Consider the following 17289-nt stretch of genomic DNA (forward strand, 5'->3'; position numbering starts at 1 on the left):
AGAGAGAGAGAGAGAATTAAATCTAAATAAGGATTTCCTCTCTGTGTATGAAGTACTTGAAGAATAATTACTGCTAATGAGCTCATTGGTTGTAAGCCATTAGAGAAAATATTACACAATGCATTAAAATTTTAATGTTACACTTTACGTGCATTATACGATGTTCGCGCGATATTGTCAGAGGATTAACGGATGCGTTATCGTTTTCACTAAAGCGGTTACATCGCGAACATATTCATGTGAATTACAAGTCCCTCTTTATGTGAGTATAAATTCTGTACCGCGCGATCATAAGCACTGATAATTATCAATGTTTTGCGAGAACGCGATTGCGCCCGGATTCGCGGTGGGATTTATTATACCATCGCGATTAATTCTTGTAATGTTAAGTTTCATGTTTATTTAAAAACGTGATATTGTTTACTTTTATTCAGTGGAACAAAAGTTCGTAACAAATTTCAAAATTCAAACAGCTGTAATTTTGTTAAAAATTAATGAAGTTTAAATTAAAAAAAATGGTTTTAAAGCTTCAAATATGTACTTTCGAAAGGTCGAAAACTATTGATTATATTTTCTGTGAGTTTAGTAATTCTTACAGAATACTTGTCATAGAAAACTACGAGCTGGAAAAAATGAAAAATTTTTTTTCTCACTTTGTGAGTTTGTCACATGCCTCTCAAAAATCGAAAATTTTCGATTTTCTAACTGAAAACTGAAAGTTTTCATTGTAAAATGTTTTTTTTAAATATTTTTTAAATTTCTTGTTAGAGAATTATCGCGGATTAAATAAAAGGAGCATTTTAACTTTGATTACTTATGACTTCGTTAAAAATCGTATCACAATTCAAAAGACATACTTAAAGTTAAAGACACTTAAATTTTGCTTTCTCGAATGATATAATTGCCAAATTTGTTCTAAAAGCATGTAGAGAGAACAAATGAAATGCTAACTTTTGTTTCGATCCAATTTTTATGGAATGAATTTTCATTGTTATCGATGGCATGTAATCGTGATTTTTATTCTCGGGATACTAATTAATTACAATTATTATTCATAAAATATTCGTCTTTTTTAAAAATCAATATTAACATAATAATATCGATGAACATTTTATAACAGTTTGGAATTCTCTGCCTTTTATCATCCTTTTTCATTAGAATACAAGAGCTTAATTTTATAATTAATTAAAAATTTTAATAATTTCATATATGCTTATTATTTATAAATAATATGCTCATTTTTGTTGCAATCAGTTATTACATTAAAAGTACTTCAAAATTAATTTGATAAAATTAAAAAAATTTTAATGATCCAAAAAATATTTAAACTTATTTTCTAGAAAATTTTGTTTTTTAATTATATCGTTATAGTAAATGAGTGATACGTAGTCTCGAGATTATATTATCTCAACGTCAACAAAACAGATTTTTTTTCGGTTATTCATAGGGAATCTGATAAGTACAAGTTCGAGCCTATTGGGTTCCGGCGATCAAAATGGACATACATTGCCAGGAGCCACTCCAGTTACGTGCAGCACGTCAATGGTGCCTCCGACTAACGGAATCTACTCCTCGGATGGCGGTCCCAGTATGCTGAGCTGCCTGTTGCCGTCGTTGCCAACTTTGCCGTCCTTCTCTACGTCCCACGATGTGTTCCGACACGGGGAAATGTTGCGCGCGGGGATCGCCTACCATGATTCCTCTCGACAGCACGTCAGGCACATGCAGCGCACGGACGTCACCTAATTTCGTAGACGTAGAAAAAATCGAAACCAAGACTGACAGTATTAACGGAACACTAAATAGACATCACTAAGTGTAGACTTTGCTTATAAAAGTACGGATATTTAACGCGATGTGGTAATTATGGACGGGTATTAAAAATGGCATTAAAAATGCCGCTAAAATGCGGCGAGATAGCGATAAAATAGTGCGACGAATAGCAACGATGTGTTGTAGGAATTTTTTTACTCGGTGCTATGTACGGATTCAAATATGTACGACCTGTAGATAATAAATCGTTGTTTAGTAATAATAAATATATACATTTATTCTCTATCTCACACATTAATATGTGAACGCAAGTATTTTTTTAAAAAAAGATTTCGTTTATTGAAAATTCTATAAAAGCGAATATAAGAAATAAGATCCATTTGGAATATATCACAAGCTGCAAGTTTTGTCTTAACAATAATTTGCATGAGATTAATTTCGATAAAATATTATAATCGATTTTCTTATAAAAAAAATGAGATCATTTCGATCACTTTAAGATTTAAAACTTTTATGATCCAAAAATTTATAGTCGCAAAATTTATAGTCCAATTTCTTGTGCTAACTACAATTGCGATTATTTTGGAGATTACTCACGCGACGTGGTAATCTTCAAAAAGTATTTCATACTACGTATCGTTTTAATAATTCCGAATTAATAATTTCTGAAAATATTAAGTCATTGAGCCAAGAGAGAAGAGATACTTTTTCTTTATGAACATCGAACTCAGGAGACATCCTCTTCCTGAAGAAAATCCTTTTATCCTCGCCGATCATTCACAACTATCTTTGAGATCATAATCATGAACTTTGAGATTCACGACGATCTTTGAGATCATAATCAAATGATTAGATTCATCTCTTCATGAGGACACTTGCTGTGTCCCAGAATAAATGGCCAATTTCTTCTGGAGATTCTCTCGAGTTCCCCTTCTAAGAGCTTCACCAGGTCATCAAAATATCTCAAGTCATGAACATCTTCTAGTAACCTCGTTGTATCACTTGATAAATTGATCGCCTTCTTTTCGTCGCACTGTAAAATTCATAAGATGCAATTGAATGAATATTATATAGTAACGGTTTTAATGGAAATGAAATGTTAAGATGCAAGTGAGTCTTTTCCTTTCATATATTGGATACGTTTTAGCAGATTTCCGTTATTTAATTACGATGTTTAATATCAAAAATTGCAACATACGTCCTCTAAAAATGTTTATTGACGAAGATTTTACAATATTTCGCATTAAGTGAAAAGTTTAAATGTAATTTAATGTCATTTAATATAAATACTTTAATATAAAATGAAAAATATTGAATGTCATTTAATGTAAATACAGTTAATGCCAAATAATAAAGACAAGTATGATATATCGGATGATCCAGAATTTGCGATTTTAAATACTATAGCAAGAAAGTTCTCACTTCAGTGCGCACTTCAGTCCTAAGTCAAGTCCACTCAAGTCAAGATCATCTAAACTAGTTCATAATCCATTGGTCATGTCATATTTAAACCCTAATTATTTCAAAAAGTACTGCTTAAAATAAAAATTTACAAATAACTTTTTTACTTAATTTTTCGAGAATTTTTCTTGTTATATTTTGAGTCATGAATTCTGAGGCAGAATTCCTATAAATTATCTGTACAATTTTGTATTTTTCGCAGTAACATATTTTCCTTGTAATTAATTTCCTTAAGAATTTGATAATATATAACTATTTAAGGTGAGACATCTACCTGAAACTTTGTACGTAAACCACGTATGTCCCCGTGGATCTCTTTATTGGCGAGTTGCAACCGTTCTATTCTATCGCGGAGATGGCGTATCCAATTATTCGGATCGTCGGGAACCGCCGGCGCTTCCACGTCTGTCTCGATGGTCAGAGCCAGTCTGGTTAATTGGTCGTGAGAAGACGTGCTATTGCAAAATCGATCCTCCTCTTCCAAGAGAACAGTTGCTTTCCTAGGATCGTTCCGAAGATCTTCGAGGATAGATACTACTTCATTGATAGCGGTACCTCGATCCTGCAAAATAATTCATTCTATATTTCAGTTTATAGATAAATCGCACAGTTTGATTAAATAATTATCTTTAATAGGATCTCTTTCGTTATCCCTTACAGAAATTTAATACTGGAAGTAATTAATTATTTATTTTCAGTATTAAAAGCACTGCTGTCTAGCGCTAAATTTCCTATTACTAAATTTCACTGTTATCGAGTGCTTGCTCAAAATAAGTAATTTTCCATGTTAAATCGGTCAGGATGAAACTTACTTCCTGTAAGGGACGCGAAAGAACGTACGTTTGCGAAATTCGCGGTGTGCACTTTCGACGCAATCGCCAGCTCGTCGCAGAGACACATCGTGTTTTGCGCGTCGCTCTGGGTCTCCAAGCTCCAATCGTAACTCTGTATACCGGAAGTGTCCTCTAGGGAGGGCGGTCTGGTGGCCGAACCCTTGCAGTCATCCCAAGTGGAGTTCAATCTGTCGTAGCTCGATCTGCTGCTGTCACCGGTTTTCATACTTCGCACACCGCAGTCAACGTCAGTCGAAGAATCATTGTTCGATTTCATTGATGCGTTAAAATCATCGGTGGTCCATTGTCGGCGCTCGGAAATGGGCGAGGAAATCGCGCCTGTCCTCACATTCGTGCTTGGTAAGTTCAGAAGTGTTTTCAGCTGCGTTGTACCTGCGTTCGTGATTTTGTATGTAATCTACTAATTTCTCTCTCGTATTTTCCAAGTTCTGATCAGATAATTTTGAAAAGGGAATAAAAATATTGATTTTTGTAAATTTAGAAGTCTCGTCAGAGACTATTAAAAAAAAGCAGCACAAGGAAGCTGATTAAAATTTATGCATTTTTAGGCGTAATTTTTAAGTTATTGCTAAGAGTATTATGTTTTTTCTCGTTTTGAGAAATAATTTTAACGAATAGTACATTAATATAAAAAAGGAATAGACAAGAACTAGAAAATCAGTTTTTAATTTAAAAAAATTTTATATGAGAGTTTATTAATTAGGTAAAGCATTATGAGTGTATGATCTTTTCTTTTTTTATAGAATCTTAATAAAATTATGGCGAATTAATTAAAAAATTGTTGATTAAGCTCTTAAGTACTCAATTAAAACGCGGATAAAATAATAGCGTTATTTCATCATGATCTGATGATTTCATCATGATTTTCATTCATTATAGGTATCGAGAATTTATATCCGTATAATTTTACAACAGTCACGCATTTAATGGAGAGAACGTCGATTGAGCTCGAGTTAGGGATGATCGTTCAAAGCTCGGAGCTGCTTTCATTAACTTTCTTTAGCCTCTCCGATACAGATTCAATCGAATCCGGATCGAACTTCGTCTGTTGGTGTGTCCGCAACGATGCTCGTGGCAGTTTCGCAGTCTCACGCCACTCGGCATCTTTATGGTGGTAGCACTCAGCCACGATCTCGGGGACGAAGGAAACGAAGTAAATCTGATACGTCAAGCAACTCGATTCCGCGCATTGGTAAACCGCGAAACTTTATTAGGTCAGGTGCCGCCGTGGCCGACGAGTTCCACGAGGTGGCTTTGCTCGAAGCCAGTTCGAGGGAAGCAGCGTTTCCTTCCTCAGACTTCGGATCGAACGAAAAGGGAAGGATGGAGATAGTAGAGAGGAAAACCTTAAATTGCGTACCGATTTGCTTGGAATCGATGAGACGGCTTAACTGTTTTCGGCAACGGCGGGACTTCCATTCTCTGTTCTCATTCTCTGCCGTGAATCTCGCCTGGGAGAAGGTAAAGCAGCGAGGGGATGGTATGAGTATCCGGTATTCCTGAGATCTGATTAATCTCTCCGGGGTGTAGCATATGGGAGTGATGCATTCTTTCTTCACGTTGCACTCGCTGCTGATCGTGGGTGGACTGCTCTGCATAGGAATTATTTATTAATCGCATGTCTATCGTTCAGATCTCAATGGGATCGACGAATTGTGTTATTGTCTTTATAACGTTATCGAGCAATTTTCGAGTCCGATAAATACAAATGAAAAATTGAAAAAAACTCGAGTTATTAAAGAGTATAGACTTATATACATAAGCTCTGTTGTATAATTGAACTTTAATATAAGTATATTTAGAATTTAAAAATAAAAGGAACTTAAAATATGTTTTTAATATTTGGCGAAACCGTGAAAAATTAAGTTCAACACTGAGAAAAAAAATTTATCATTTGACTAAATTAGTTTAATTTATCTTTATTTTTTTCATTAGAGAATGTATATATTTGAATGTATATATTTCAGTCAAATATAATATATTTGACTTAAATACATATATTCTTCATTAAAAGAAATAAAGACAAATTTATTTAATTAATCGATAGATTATATTTTATTAACTAAAATGACTAAATTCAAACTGAAATTTCTTTTTTAAACTTCAATCAAAACCATCTTAATTCTAAATGTTCTCTGTAGAAGACTGTCCTTTTTATTTACAAAAACGACACAACTCAAATGTGTTACTTTTTTAGAAGATCTTTGAAAATATTTTAAGAATGACACAAGTATTATTTGGCGAACGGACTGTGCAAATAAATTTAGTTTACTTTTAATAGAATAATCTTTACATAACTTATTTATAATAATTACTCAAAGGTTACATTTTTTGAGTTGTATTTTTAGCTGTGTCAATAAAGAAAACGATACAAGTCTGTGCTAAGAATTACGAAAATTAATAAATATAAATTCATAAATTAATGCAGTAAAACAATTGCGATTAAATTGCGAGTGCTTATATAAGATACATGTATTCTTGCGTGTGAAAATGATATCGATCACGTGCGGATCGACTTCTTTACATTTATTTGCCCAGTTATCTAATTAACTGAGCAGTCTCTTGCGGCTTGATAATCGGATTGGATACAATTCGTATAATACGTTGGCGGGCAAAGAGGAGAAGCAGAACAAGGAGAAAAAAAACGCGCAAATGGAGATAAAAATCCACGTTTCGTTAGGTAGAAGTTTTAGAAATGTACCGCACGTAAAATGCAACCATGTTCGCGTACGGAGATTGTGAGCGCGCTGTAAATAAACTAAATTTCCGTCGAAAGGAAACATGAACGGGAAACTCGACGAGTGCAAAATTAAAGAGTACACTACATCTGGCGTTTATTAATTTAACAACATTGATAGATCAATTTTGTAAGTACGTGAATAGCGGCAGCGGTCTTCGCATAAGTAACATTTCAACCAACCTAAGCAATTACTTTAAAAACTCTCTCGCGCTTGTTGCTTCTTATAAAGTTAAATTTTATTAAATTCAAATTTTATTTATTAAATTCAATTTTATTTTTTAAATTCAAATATTTACACATTTTTTTGTTTCACGAGATTACGAAACAATATCTGCACAACGAGAAAAAGTAGAAAACTTACCCCTCGTACAATTATAGTATTAGGATCATTTAAAGTTCAATTGTCTAGACAAATTAGATATTAATTTTGACTGTTGCACAAATTTTTATCGATCTCTTAACGCCACATTATATTATTTTATACCTAATTAAACAAATAAATAAAAATTGGTACGTAATATAAAATTATTAAAAATAATTAATGGTTTTCAAAATTTATGAATATTTGTTTATATGTTCAAAAAGTACATACGTCAAAATAACAAATATCGTTCCAACATCACGTATATCAATGTAAACAAACATATTTGTTCAATATATTTATTATTTATTTAATACTATATTCATTATTTCATACATTTGTTGTCGCCTGTCTTTTTTCATATTAAACATAATTAATATTATTTATAATTTGCTGCAGCTACAAAATACATTAAATTAAATAAACATTTCCAGTAAAATATACTTTTCAAATAAAAATTTAGAATTTTGCAAAATTCATAATGTGCTATACAATTAATGCAAAGTATTCTCGATTCTTGTACAAATGCAGTAAGTAAAAAATATGTATGTATTTTAATTGATAAGTATAGGGATAATTATAGGCCTTGGATTCACATAGATGTATTTCAGTTATATACATGGCAATTAAAGTATTAAATAGATTGCGTGTGTAACTTTCCGTAAAACTTTTCCTAAATCAAAACTGACTTCAAAACTGATTTCTTGAAAGATTGTAATTTGGAAACTTAAGTCAGAACATTCTTGCACTTGAAAAGAATGATTTTGCTGAAAGATTTGAAATTTTGTTAGATTATCAAAATAATTTTAAAAACTCAAACCGATTGCTAAAATATCAGAATTTTTTGCAGTATTACTTATCATTTTTTTTTAGATTCCAATAATACAATTATTACTTTGATCGTCCAACAATATCATTTTCAGATTATATGTCCCCTCCAACAAAATTTTAGATTCTTCAGCAAAATTGTTGTTTTCGTGTGTATATTAATCAATATAATCTCACACTTACCGTTTCCCTTGCATCCCTCTCGATCAGGTCAATATCGAGATCATTCTGAATGAACGAGATTAATTCGATATTCTCTCTGATTTCGCTTTCCTGTTCTTTACACGACACATCCCGCGCAAAGCTGCAGCTATCCGAATCATCCGAGTCCATGCAAGAAAGGATGGACGATTCGAGCGATCGATGATCTCTGACATGATGCGATTTAGACAATATTGTGATAATCTCCCGATTGTTCAACCACCAGCCGAAATTCTCTTCGCCGTTGGGTGACGACGAGTCGTACTTGGTGGCGGTGCCGTCTCTTCCGTCCAGATAAAACATCGCCCAGCAATTCCTGACGTTTTCCAATCGACGTGGGGCGCGTGCAGATTTTACCGCGTTGAAAATTCCGTCTGCAAGTAAGACGGATTGACATGTGAAAGAAATCGAGTTTCGCAGTAATTCCCGCAAACAGGAGCACCTGAAACGCGTGTCTCGAGATTCGCGCACCGACGAATCCCGAAGCACGCAATCCCGACTTGCCGATAATAAATTCTACACGATTTCGATTTGTCAACAACGAGTTTCGACGATAAATCCGCAGTCTGACGAGTTCTTCGAAAACTAAAGATAACGTAAAAATATCTCGTCATATTACGCAATGCAACAAATAGTAATGTTATTGCGAGATATAATTGATGAAGAATATAACTTGTATAATTGTAAGAATATAACTCAGAATTTATATACGAAATCTCAATTCTATACAGAAAAAATATTTTTGATGAAGTCTCTTATATAAAAAAAGTGTTTCTATAAAAATTGAGATAGATAAAAATCTGAAAATAATTCTGTTGACTTTATGTAGGATTCAATCAAGCATGATGAATAATGCTGTAAAAAGTTTTAACATTTTAACAAACAGTTCGAACATCTCCATAATTTTGATGGTCCAATAAATTATTTTCAAATCAACTAAAATTTTAGATACTTCAGTAAAATGTTCTTTTTGTGTATATATATAAAAAAAGATAAGTAATGATGTAACAATGAAAAATATAAATTTTAACATTATACTTTTCATATTAGCTATTTGTAGTCATTTGAGGAACATTTGTAATGAGAAAATTGCAGATGAAGATAATACAATTTCGTTCTTCCTTTATCATTAATTTTCAAAATTTTGCTCTTGATAATTCTGGGCAAATGAGATTTATCAAAGACAGCAGCTCAAAATGTACAAACGGTACGAACATAAAATATGCGATGTATTAATACGTTAAACATTAAATTTTTTATGAATCGCGAAAAGCGAGTGACTCTATAAGCGCCTTTACAGCTGGAAGGTCATACAGCACTCATCTATCTTCGTTTATCTAGTAATATCATTTAAATATGCACTTAGTGAATATGTACGTTGAATAAACGATGAAATTTTCATTCGTTCGAAATCTCAAGCGCACCTTGCGTTCATAGGTTTATAAAATCTAGTAGCAACCGATAAATTTAATTAGTACAATTTCAAATTTTCTCTTCTTTTAATTTTTTTTTAAACATTTCTTATTTTAACTAAGAAAAAATATTTAAATATTAAATATTTAATTTTATATTATGCGATCAAAAATGATTTGCCGATACATTCATTTGTTAAATTAACTGTTATATAAATTTATCAATTATTTAATTTAAATTTTATTTAAATTATTTTATTTCACATTAATTAACACTAAAACTTTTTTCAATGTTTCACTATTCGCGAAGATATTCGATATCACTGACTTTTACATATAGCGTCTAATTAAAAAGGAAGAAAATAAAATTAATTTTTTTCATTTAAAGATAAATATAGTAAATACGCAAAGTAATCTCATTACAAGAAAAAACGCTCAATAACGTAACATATTCTCATTAACTCTGCGGATAGTGTGATATTTATTTACTTTATATTTTATCTCTCGCAGAAAGAACGGATTTGCTGACATGTTAAAAAATTTAGTTAAATGTAGATCTAAAAATAATTTTGTTGAATTATCAAAATAATTATATAGAACACTTAAGCGATGACAATTCCGTGAAAAGTTTTAGTATTCTAGCAATTAATTTGAGCATCCTGTATAATTATTTTTAATTAATTCCAATTAAATTAATTCCAAATAAAATTATTTTCTTTTTTATCTAAACTTTTAGATATCTCAGAATCATTCTCAAAATCATTCTTTTGCATGATTATTTGCAAGTGTAGAACCCAATATCCTCGTAATTATATTTTTTAACAAGTCATACCGGCACTGACGTTCGCGACTAATCGACTAATCGACATTCTGACGAATGAAGTCGGTTTGCGCATCGAGCTGTGTCCCGAAGATTTTTCATCTAGCCAGCACGTGATCGCGGCTATGCGAATATGTACGTAATCCAATCGGCGCAGGGTGATCAGATCGCCTGGGATAAGATCGTGTTAAATGAACCTCGATAACCATCACGCATCATATTTCGTTTCGCGATTACGACCGAAACTGCTGCGCCGATTGACCGCTTAATGCGTCAGCACGTCGACTATCAGCGGTCACCCATTTCCTTGACCATCGGTCGTCATGGTGACTCTAATTTAATAATCCGTCATTTCCCGCTTTGCGTGTCGCACCTTTGCTGGCACCAGGGAGCTCTATACTATACTGAAGCCTATACTAAACTGTAGAAAACTGCGGCTCGATGAAAAAAAGGAAGGTAAGCAAAAAGGAAGGTAAGTCCTTTTGGTTCTTTTCTACTTATGTGAAACAACATTAGCCAATCAATGAATCCCTGAGAATCCTAAAGAAACGGTATATTTTTTGCATCGGAGTCTTTAGGTCTGTTTTTTGTGGCTAAACTAGTGTACACTTTTGGAATTTAAAGTGAGATGTATGTTTGATATTTATTGAAAGAGAGTTCTAGTTTAGTACAGAAACAGAAAACAGACCTAAAGATATGTTTAAGAATTGAGACACCCCTATTCCTTAATGATTCACTCCAGAATACTTCAAAATATTGTAGGTCGCATATATATGCCGGTAATTATGAAAGTGAGTTAAAAAATGAATTTCTTCCATATTTTATGTAATTACATAATTATACAAAATATGAGATAAATTCATTATATTTTGATTTTTTACTTATTTTCATAATTGAGGAGCAGACTTTCAAAATATGTTTTGTCCAAAATTTCATTTTTTTAGTTAGAGAAGGCGTAATGTTCATATTGAATACTTATATTATAAGCTACTTTGAGATAAAGCATTTTTTAATTTTAATTTATGTGCCGAAAGAATATTGACATTTCAAAGTGTATTGTTTTTTAATTAGAAATAAACAAAATGCATTTGTTTAACAGTTTTAACAATTGTTAAGAAATTTTGTTTAATATTTCATATCCTATTGATTTTATTATTATTTATATATTTTATTATATAAATATTTAGCATATTGTTATTTTCTGTAAAGTGTGAGTAATTTCTTCTGTGCACAGTTTCTTTCTTTCTCGTTTTTTAAAAATTTTGAACAAAACGCATTTTGAAAGTTTGCTCCTCAATTTTTGCTCAACCGGAATTTAAGATTGTCTTATATTTACACCCATCTCTTAAAGATCTCTTAGAGTAGTCTTAAGATATCATAAACTAATCAACACAGACCGGTATTCATAATCGATTCTTATATTCAAAATCATCTTAAGTACAATCTTAAGATGTCAACGAACTAATTAGAGGACAGCATTTTAAAACATTACTTAAAGCAAGAACGACTATAAATATCGGCCATAGACTTTGATATAGCGATGAATCAATGATGGCTTGGCGGTAACGGCTGCATCAACGAACTTTATTGCGATTTTCGCCCTTCTTTCTTTTCTTTTTTAAACTACTTTGATCGTATATTGTTCGCAAGTCTTCCTCTTTTTGTATCGACTTTGTGTATCGAATCGTAAATAATTTCATATCGCAAAAATCCTTGATTATACATAAAAAATCGATTCGGATGACTTCCCGCGAAAATTTTCATCTCTTCGAGCTCGTAGGAGAAACGTTACGCCACGCATTTTAAAAAGCAGTGTAATGTTCTGTGAAATGACTCTTTTCGGACGTGGTGAATGGAGTGACGTATTTTCAATGAATTACGCGAAAAGAGTTCGCGTTTCAAGTGAAGTAAAGAAACTCGATTGAGTTTGGATTAAACGAATTTAGTCTTCTTTTAGCATTTCGTCTTCCTTTGATGAGCTACACAGAAAAAACGCCAGAAAGATTTTGCTGAAGTATTTAAAAAATTTAACTAGATACAGATTTGAAAATAAATGAGTCGCAAGGCACACTTTGGGAATCTCTATATCTATTAAAATTTTAAACGAACAAGATTTTGCAATCGTTCCTAACCAAACTCTGCCATATTCTTGTAACATATCAATGACTTGTCTTCTCTATCGACCGCTACTTTACTTCGACTAAAGGTAACACCATCACATAATAGCACACTCTTACTTAATTCATACGTACGTTGTAGACTTCAATTGGTACAATTTACTTCATTTTTCTTGAAATCTCTTCTTTTTTCATAAGCATCGATACTATTCTAGCCTGACTTGTTTTCGCTTATATACTGTGTCCCGAATAATCACGCCGCGCACTTTTATTGATCCGGTATCATTATTTATTAATATTTTCAGTGTCATTGGGCGAATAGAATGATAAGCGTGTACATGCGTGCGATCGCGGTGATTCTCGCCGACTGACAGAGAATGACGTGTCCACGGGCTGTTCTGTATTTGCGATAACTCGTTGACCCATGTATTACTGTGATAATTTCAGTTACGCTAAATATTGACTATTGATTCGTTTGTATGTGTACATATATACGTACAATCGCGCATCGTCACGATGTTGCTAAACAGACAGAAGCAGAAACTCGTAAAGTGCCCGCGTGCATGCAAATAGCGCGATCAAAATTGCGCGGCGAAATAATTCGCGGGAGAGAATCGCAGGAGAGAACGGACCAGTAGTGACGGACAAACTCCTCGAAAGTTTCAGTAAAAAGAAAAAGGAGAAGTCTCTTTGCAGACATCAGGGAAAAATCAAGTTTTAAAGATGTCGCAGAAAAGTTTTTTCGAAAGAGAAACCTTCACAAACTTCTTCCATCGAGGTTTCGAAAGCTCTCAATCATATAAAAATATGAAATTCTTAGTCGAATTTAGAACGACAAAATAGTTGTTTTTTACTCAAACTCATTATTTCCTTGTCAAAAATTATTTTTAGTAGAAACAAGGTGCATTTCGCTTGCCATCCGTTGATCAAAATTCTATCTAATTGTAAGATTTGTCACGAAATCGAGTTGCACTTGTAATATTTATACTGTTTTGATCATAAATATAAAGTACTCCTAAAAATTGTAAATTATTTTATATGTAACAAAAAATAAATTAAAAAAATTTTACTAAAAATAATATTCATCTTTATAACAATTTTAATTGTTAGTTTTCCCTTGGCTTTTATTAATAAAAGCATACATTCCGCCAGTTCTGGTTCAAAGTAGTAGTTTCAAGGAGTAAATTGAAGATATTTTATAAATATTTATGATTAAGGCTTACACACATATGTATGTATGTCGTAGAAATAATCACCGATTATTGATTTTTTATTAATATTATTGACTATAAAGTGTTGACTATAAAGACTATAAAGTTAAGGAATATATGTTTTTATTAATAAAAGATCGAGTTTGTATCTGTTCAAATTCTCTAGAAGATATTCGAGAGAGTAAACATCTCTCTTAAACGTTGAATTATCCGGATTAGCTGTCACAAATGCAATTTTCCCTCGAAACGCGAGCAAACCTCAAACATTACTCGCAGCCAAACATCAGGGTGTACATACCGTTATCACGCTGATTAATTGCTTTGCTCAAACTGATTAATTAATTAACCTCAGGCAGTGAACATGTAGAATGTAAATATTCGATTATTATATATAATTCGCCCTGGATATTAATTTAATCAGTAGGTGTAAAATATTCGTAAATGTTCACTCACCGATTTTCCCTTTCGTTCTCGAAAGGAAATGATACCATTTTTTTCCTGCTATTATCTATCGATCGGTAACCTTTTGACAGTCAAATATCTTTTTCGTATATTAATACCGTCTTTTTGATATTTACGATAATATCGTTACATAATTGTTGAATGGAACATTTTGCTGTCACGCAAAAGATAGACAAGTTAAGAAATTCTTAAGTAGAAAACCAAATTCTATTTCAAGTATATTAACATTAGAAGAATCGAGTAATTGTTATTGATTGTTTCTATTTCTAAATTAATTTCTTGTGTAAAAAAGAAGTTTTTTTTAGAAAACAATTTTTTTAGTTCTTTAAATAATTACGTCTTTTATAAAATATATTTAGTTACTTTTTTATTTTTGTAATAATTTATTCGTTCAATCCTTTTAGTGAGTAAGAAATGTTTAAAGTTAGTGACACAAGACCATCGTCAGTAGTTCTTTGGAAACAACCGAGTATATTATAAAAAAAATATTTGAAAAGTACATTACATTCACTAACATGCGTTTACTTACACAAAAAAAATACTAAATTTTAATAAATGTTTGTTTGAATGGTTCTAAGTAAGTAATTCTAAGAAGTATATCTACTAATGTTTAGTAAATATTTATTTAGAACACTTACTATAATTAGAACTATTCAAACAAATTTAAGTAAATGTTTACTTAATACTATTTAAAGAAATATGTGTTAAGATTTAATAATTTTTTTTCAGTGTATTATGACGTCCAATCATTGTTATTGATTGTATGCTTGTTGATATGCTTTCCACGAACTTTTTATGAAATTTTTAGAAATGTGAAAACGAAGTCGATCGATGGATTGACCTTTTCAATCTCCAGACATAAATCTGATTGAAAGTATCTGATCAATCATGAAGATAAAGTTTCGAAAAACACAAATATTTACTTTAAAGCAGTTATTTTAGTACATTCCGAAGATTTAAATGTTTTCCCTTCAAAACTCTGACCGAAAATCTCGTGAAAAGCTTCAGTTTGATAAGCTATAATTAATAATGACAGTAATAAAACATTATACTAAATAAATACATAATAATACATGTAATGTACTTTGAAAATATAACTTTAATTTTTAATATACTTAATTTCTTTCAGAGAATTGCTGACGACGTTTTTGTACCCAGAAAAAAAATCTAGAGCAGCATTAACAGGAATTTTAGTGGAAAATGTGTGGACAAATCAAAATTTTTATAATTAAGTCTATTATAATTCTAATTAAGATGAACAAATTCAATCGTGATGATCAAAATTCTGATCGATATGAATCTGTTGATTCATTCAGAAATTTTTTTCTAGTATATTTTCTAGTACACTAACTGTTAGTACTTTTAATGTTAACACTTTTATTTTATTGTATCTATGAGTGTGACAAATCAGATATCTAGAAAAATTACACGATTATATCGATAGAAAAATATGCATGTCGTATTTTCTTGAAAGAGAAGCTCTCTGATAACACAACGTGACGTAGCGCGGCGATCGCGACGTACCTGCAAGTATCGCGAGTCGTAGATTGTCCTAAGAAATAAACTGTTTTTCGATCAGTCAGCCTGTGGTCTAGGGGTACGATTAAAGGGGTACTGATCCGTAAACACGTGTGTGTAAAGTATTCGAGACTACATGCTGATTTTCGTTTTTTCCCAGAGATTTTTATAATCAAAGTTCAACTAGCTCCGAGGACGGACAGGTATCAAAAGGGGCGGTTTTTCGAGACGCTTTTTGGCACGAATATTAATCAGGATGACGTGGACAGACCTTGATCGAGGGAGAAAAATGATCGTGCATCGTCGATAACGTTATCGCAGCGGTATACGTCGTTGCGCTTACTATCAGGTGTAACGAACGCACGTGCATGCCTCCGCGGTTAAGCGCGATTACTAGGCCTGCATTGTGACGCGGAACAATTCTCCGGAAAAATGATACTAAAAGTTGGGAACGATGGTTTTTTAAATAGTTTTTCCTTATCCATAGACCATGAACAAGATGATGCACAAAAATTATAGTAAGGAAAGATGCAGATTTATTGCAGTTTTTTCGAATTTTTAATCTGTCAATTTGTCTATTGAGGATGGTTCAAATTCAAGCCAAAACATTTGGTTTTCCCCGGAAAAATCACACTAAGAGTTAGGAACGATGGTTTTTTAAATTAGTTTTTCCTTATCCATGGATCGCGTATTATACGATGTATAAAAATTATAGTAAGGAAAGATGCAGATTTATTGCAATTTTTTCGAATTTTTAATCTGTCAATTTGCTTACTGAAGATGGTCCAAATTCAAGTCAAAACGTTTGGTTAGTTAACCCTTGCAACTTTGTATACATTATTAGATATTAAAGAAATAATGATAATTCAATTCCTTTCATTTCCTTAATTAAATAACATTTTACTGCTATATGCGAAATTAGCAAAGTTATTAGTTAGTAAATGTAAAAATACATATAAATACTTTTAATGATTAAATATGGTAATAACAGTGTCATATTATAACAGAATATACATGTATTATTTTGTTGTGAAAGTTAGTTACATTATAACACTGCATTTTGATGTTTTATCTAAAGTACAGTATTAGACATGAAAGGAGCAATGTTAATCCAATCTTTCGGCTTAAATAACATTTTGTTATTTTTAACTTCCATGTGTATCAAAATATGAATCGATTCATTTCTGTTAGTTTTAGAGTAAATAAATATCTTTAGAATAAATAATATCTATATTAACGTGTGCAAAATAAATGATAAATTAAGTTTGAATCAAATTTAATATATTTTCTTCAGTTAATTTATTTAACTCTATTATCTTAGATAACGATATATTAAGTGGCGATTTATTATAGAAATGATGACAAATAAATCGACTTATAATTTGACATTATAAATTTAACAGTGTTGTCTAATTTTTAAAGTTTTTTATTATCAGAACTACATATTATTTACCGCGCTGACTCTCAATGGCTCTTAAATTGTTATTAGTTTGTTGAATTGAATTAGTTTATTGAAAGTCTTTATTAATGT

At 31.6% G+C, this 17289-nt stretch overlaps 2 protein-coding genes across 2 annotated transcripts in view; one reads left to right on the forward strand and one right to left on the reverse strand.

Annotated features, from left to right (window-relative positions):
- LOC105622401 (protein abrupt) overlaps positions 1 to 2039 on the forward strand; it is a 7748-nt gene extending 5709 nt beyond the window's left edge. The window contains exon 5 of the mRNA XM_012203827.1: positions 1448 to 2039. Coding sequence (XP_012059217.1) covers positions 1448 to 1746 — 299 coding nt within the window. The 3' untranslated portion in view covers positions 1747 to 2039. The remainder of the gene's footprint in view (positions 1 to 1447) is intronic.
- A 575-nt stretch (positions 2040 to 2614) lies between these two features.
- LOC105622402 lies at positions 2615 to 8683 on the reverse strand. Its single transcript, XM_012203828.1, has 5 exons — positions 8201 to 8683; positions 5449 to 5680; positions 4075 to 4460; positions 3509 to 3796; positions 2615 to 2806 (listed from the first exon to the last, which is right to left on the reverse strand). Exons 1-5 carry the CDS (start codon positions 8519 to 8521, stop codon positions 2615 to 2617), a joined length of 1419 nt encoding a protein of 472 aa, XP_012059218.1. The 5' UTR covers positions 8522 to 8683.
- Positions 8684 to 17289: the final 8606 nt, after the last annotated feature.

This window comes from Atta cephalotes (assembly GCF_000143395.1).
Source record: "Atta cephalotes unplaced genomic scaffold scaffold00044, whole genome shotgun sequence".
NCBI lineage: Eukaryota > Metazoa > Arthropoda > Insecta > Hymenoptera > Formicidae > Atta > Atta cephalotes.

Excerpts from the sequence above, each read along its gene's own strand:
- LOC105622402 (XM_012203828.1), bottom strand. The coding sequence starts at position 8,521 with ATGTTTTATCTGGACGGAAGAGACGGCACCGCCACCAAGTACGACTCG. Across the intron at positions 5,681-8,200 it reads AGAGGGATGCAAGGGAAACG|AGCAGTCCACCCACGATCAG; the intron begins GTAAGTGTGAGA and ends ATTCCTATGCAG. Across the intron at positions 3,797-4,074 it reads ACACCGCGAATTTCGCAAAC|GATCGAGGTACCGCTATCAA; the intron begins GTACGTTCTTTC and ends ATTATTTTGCAG.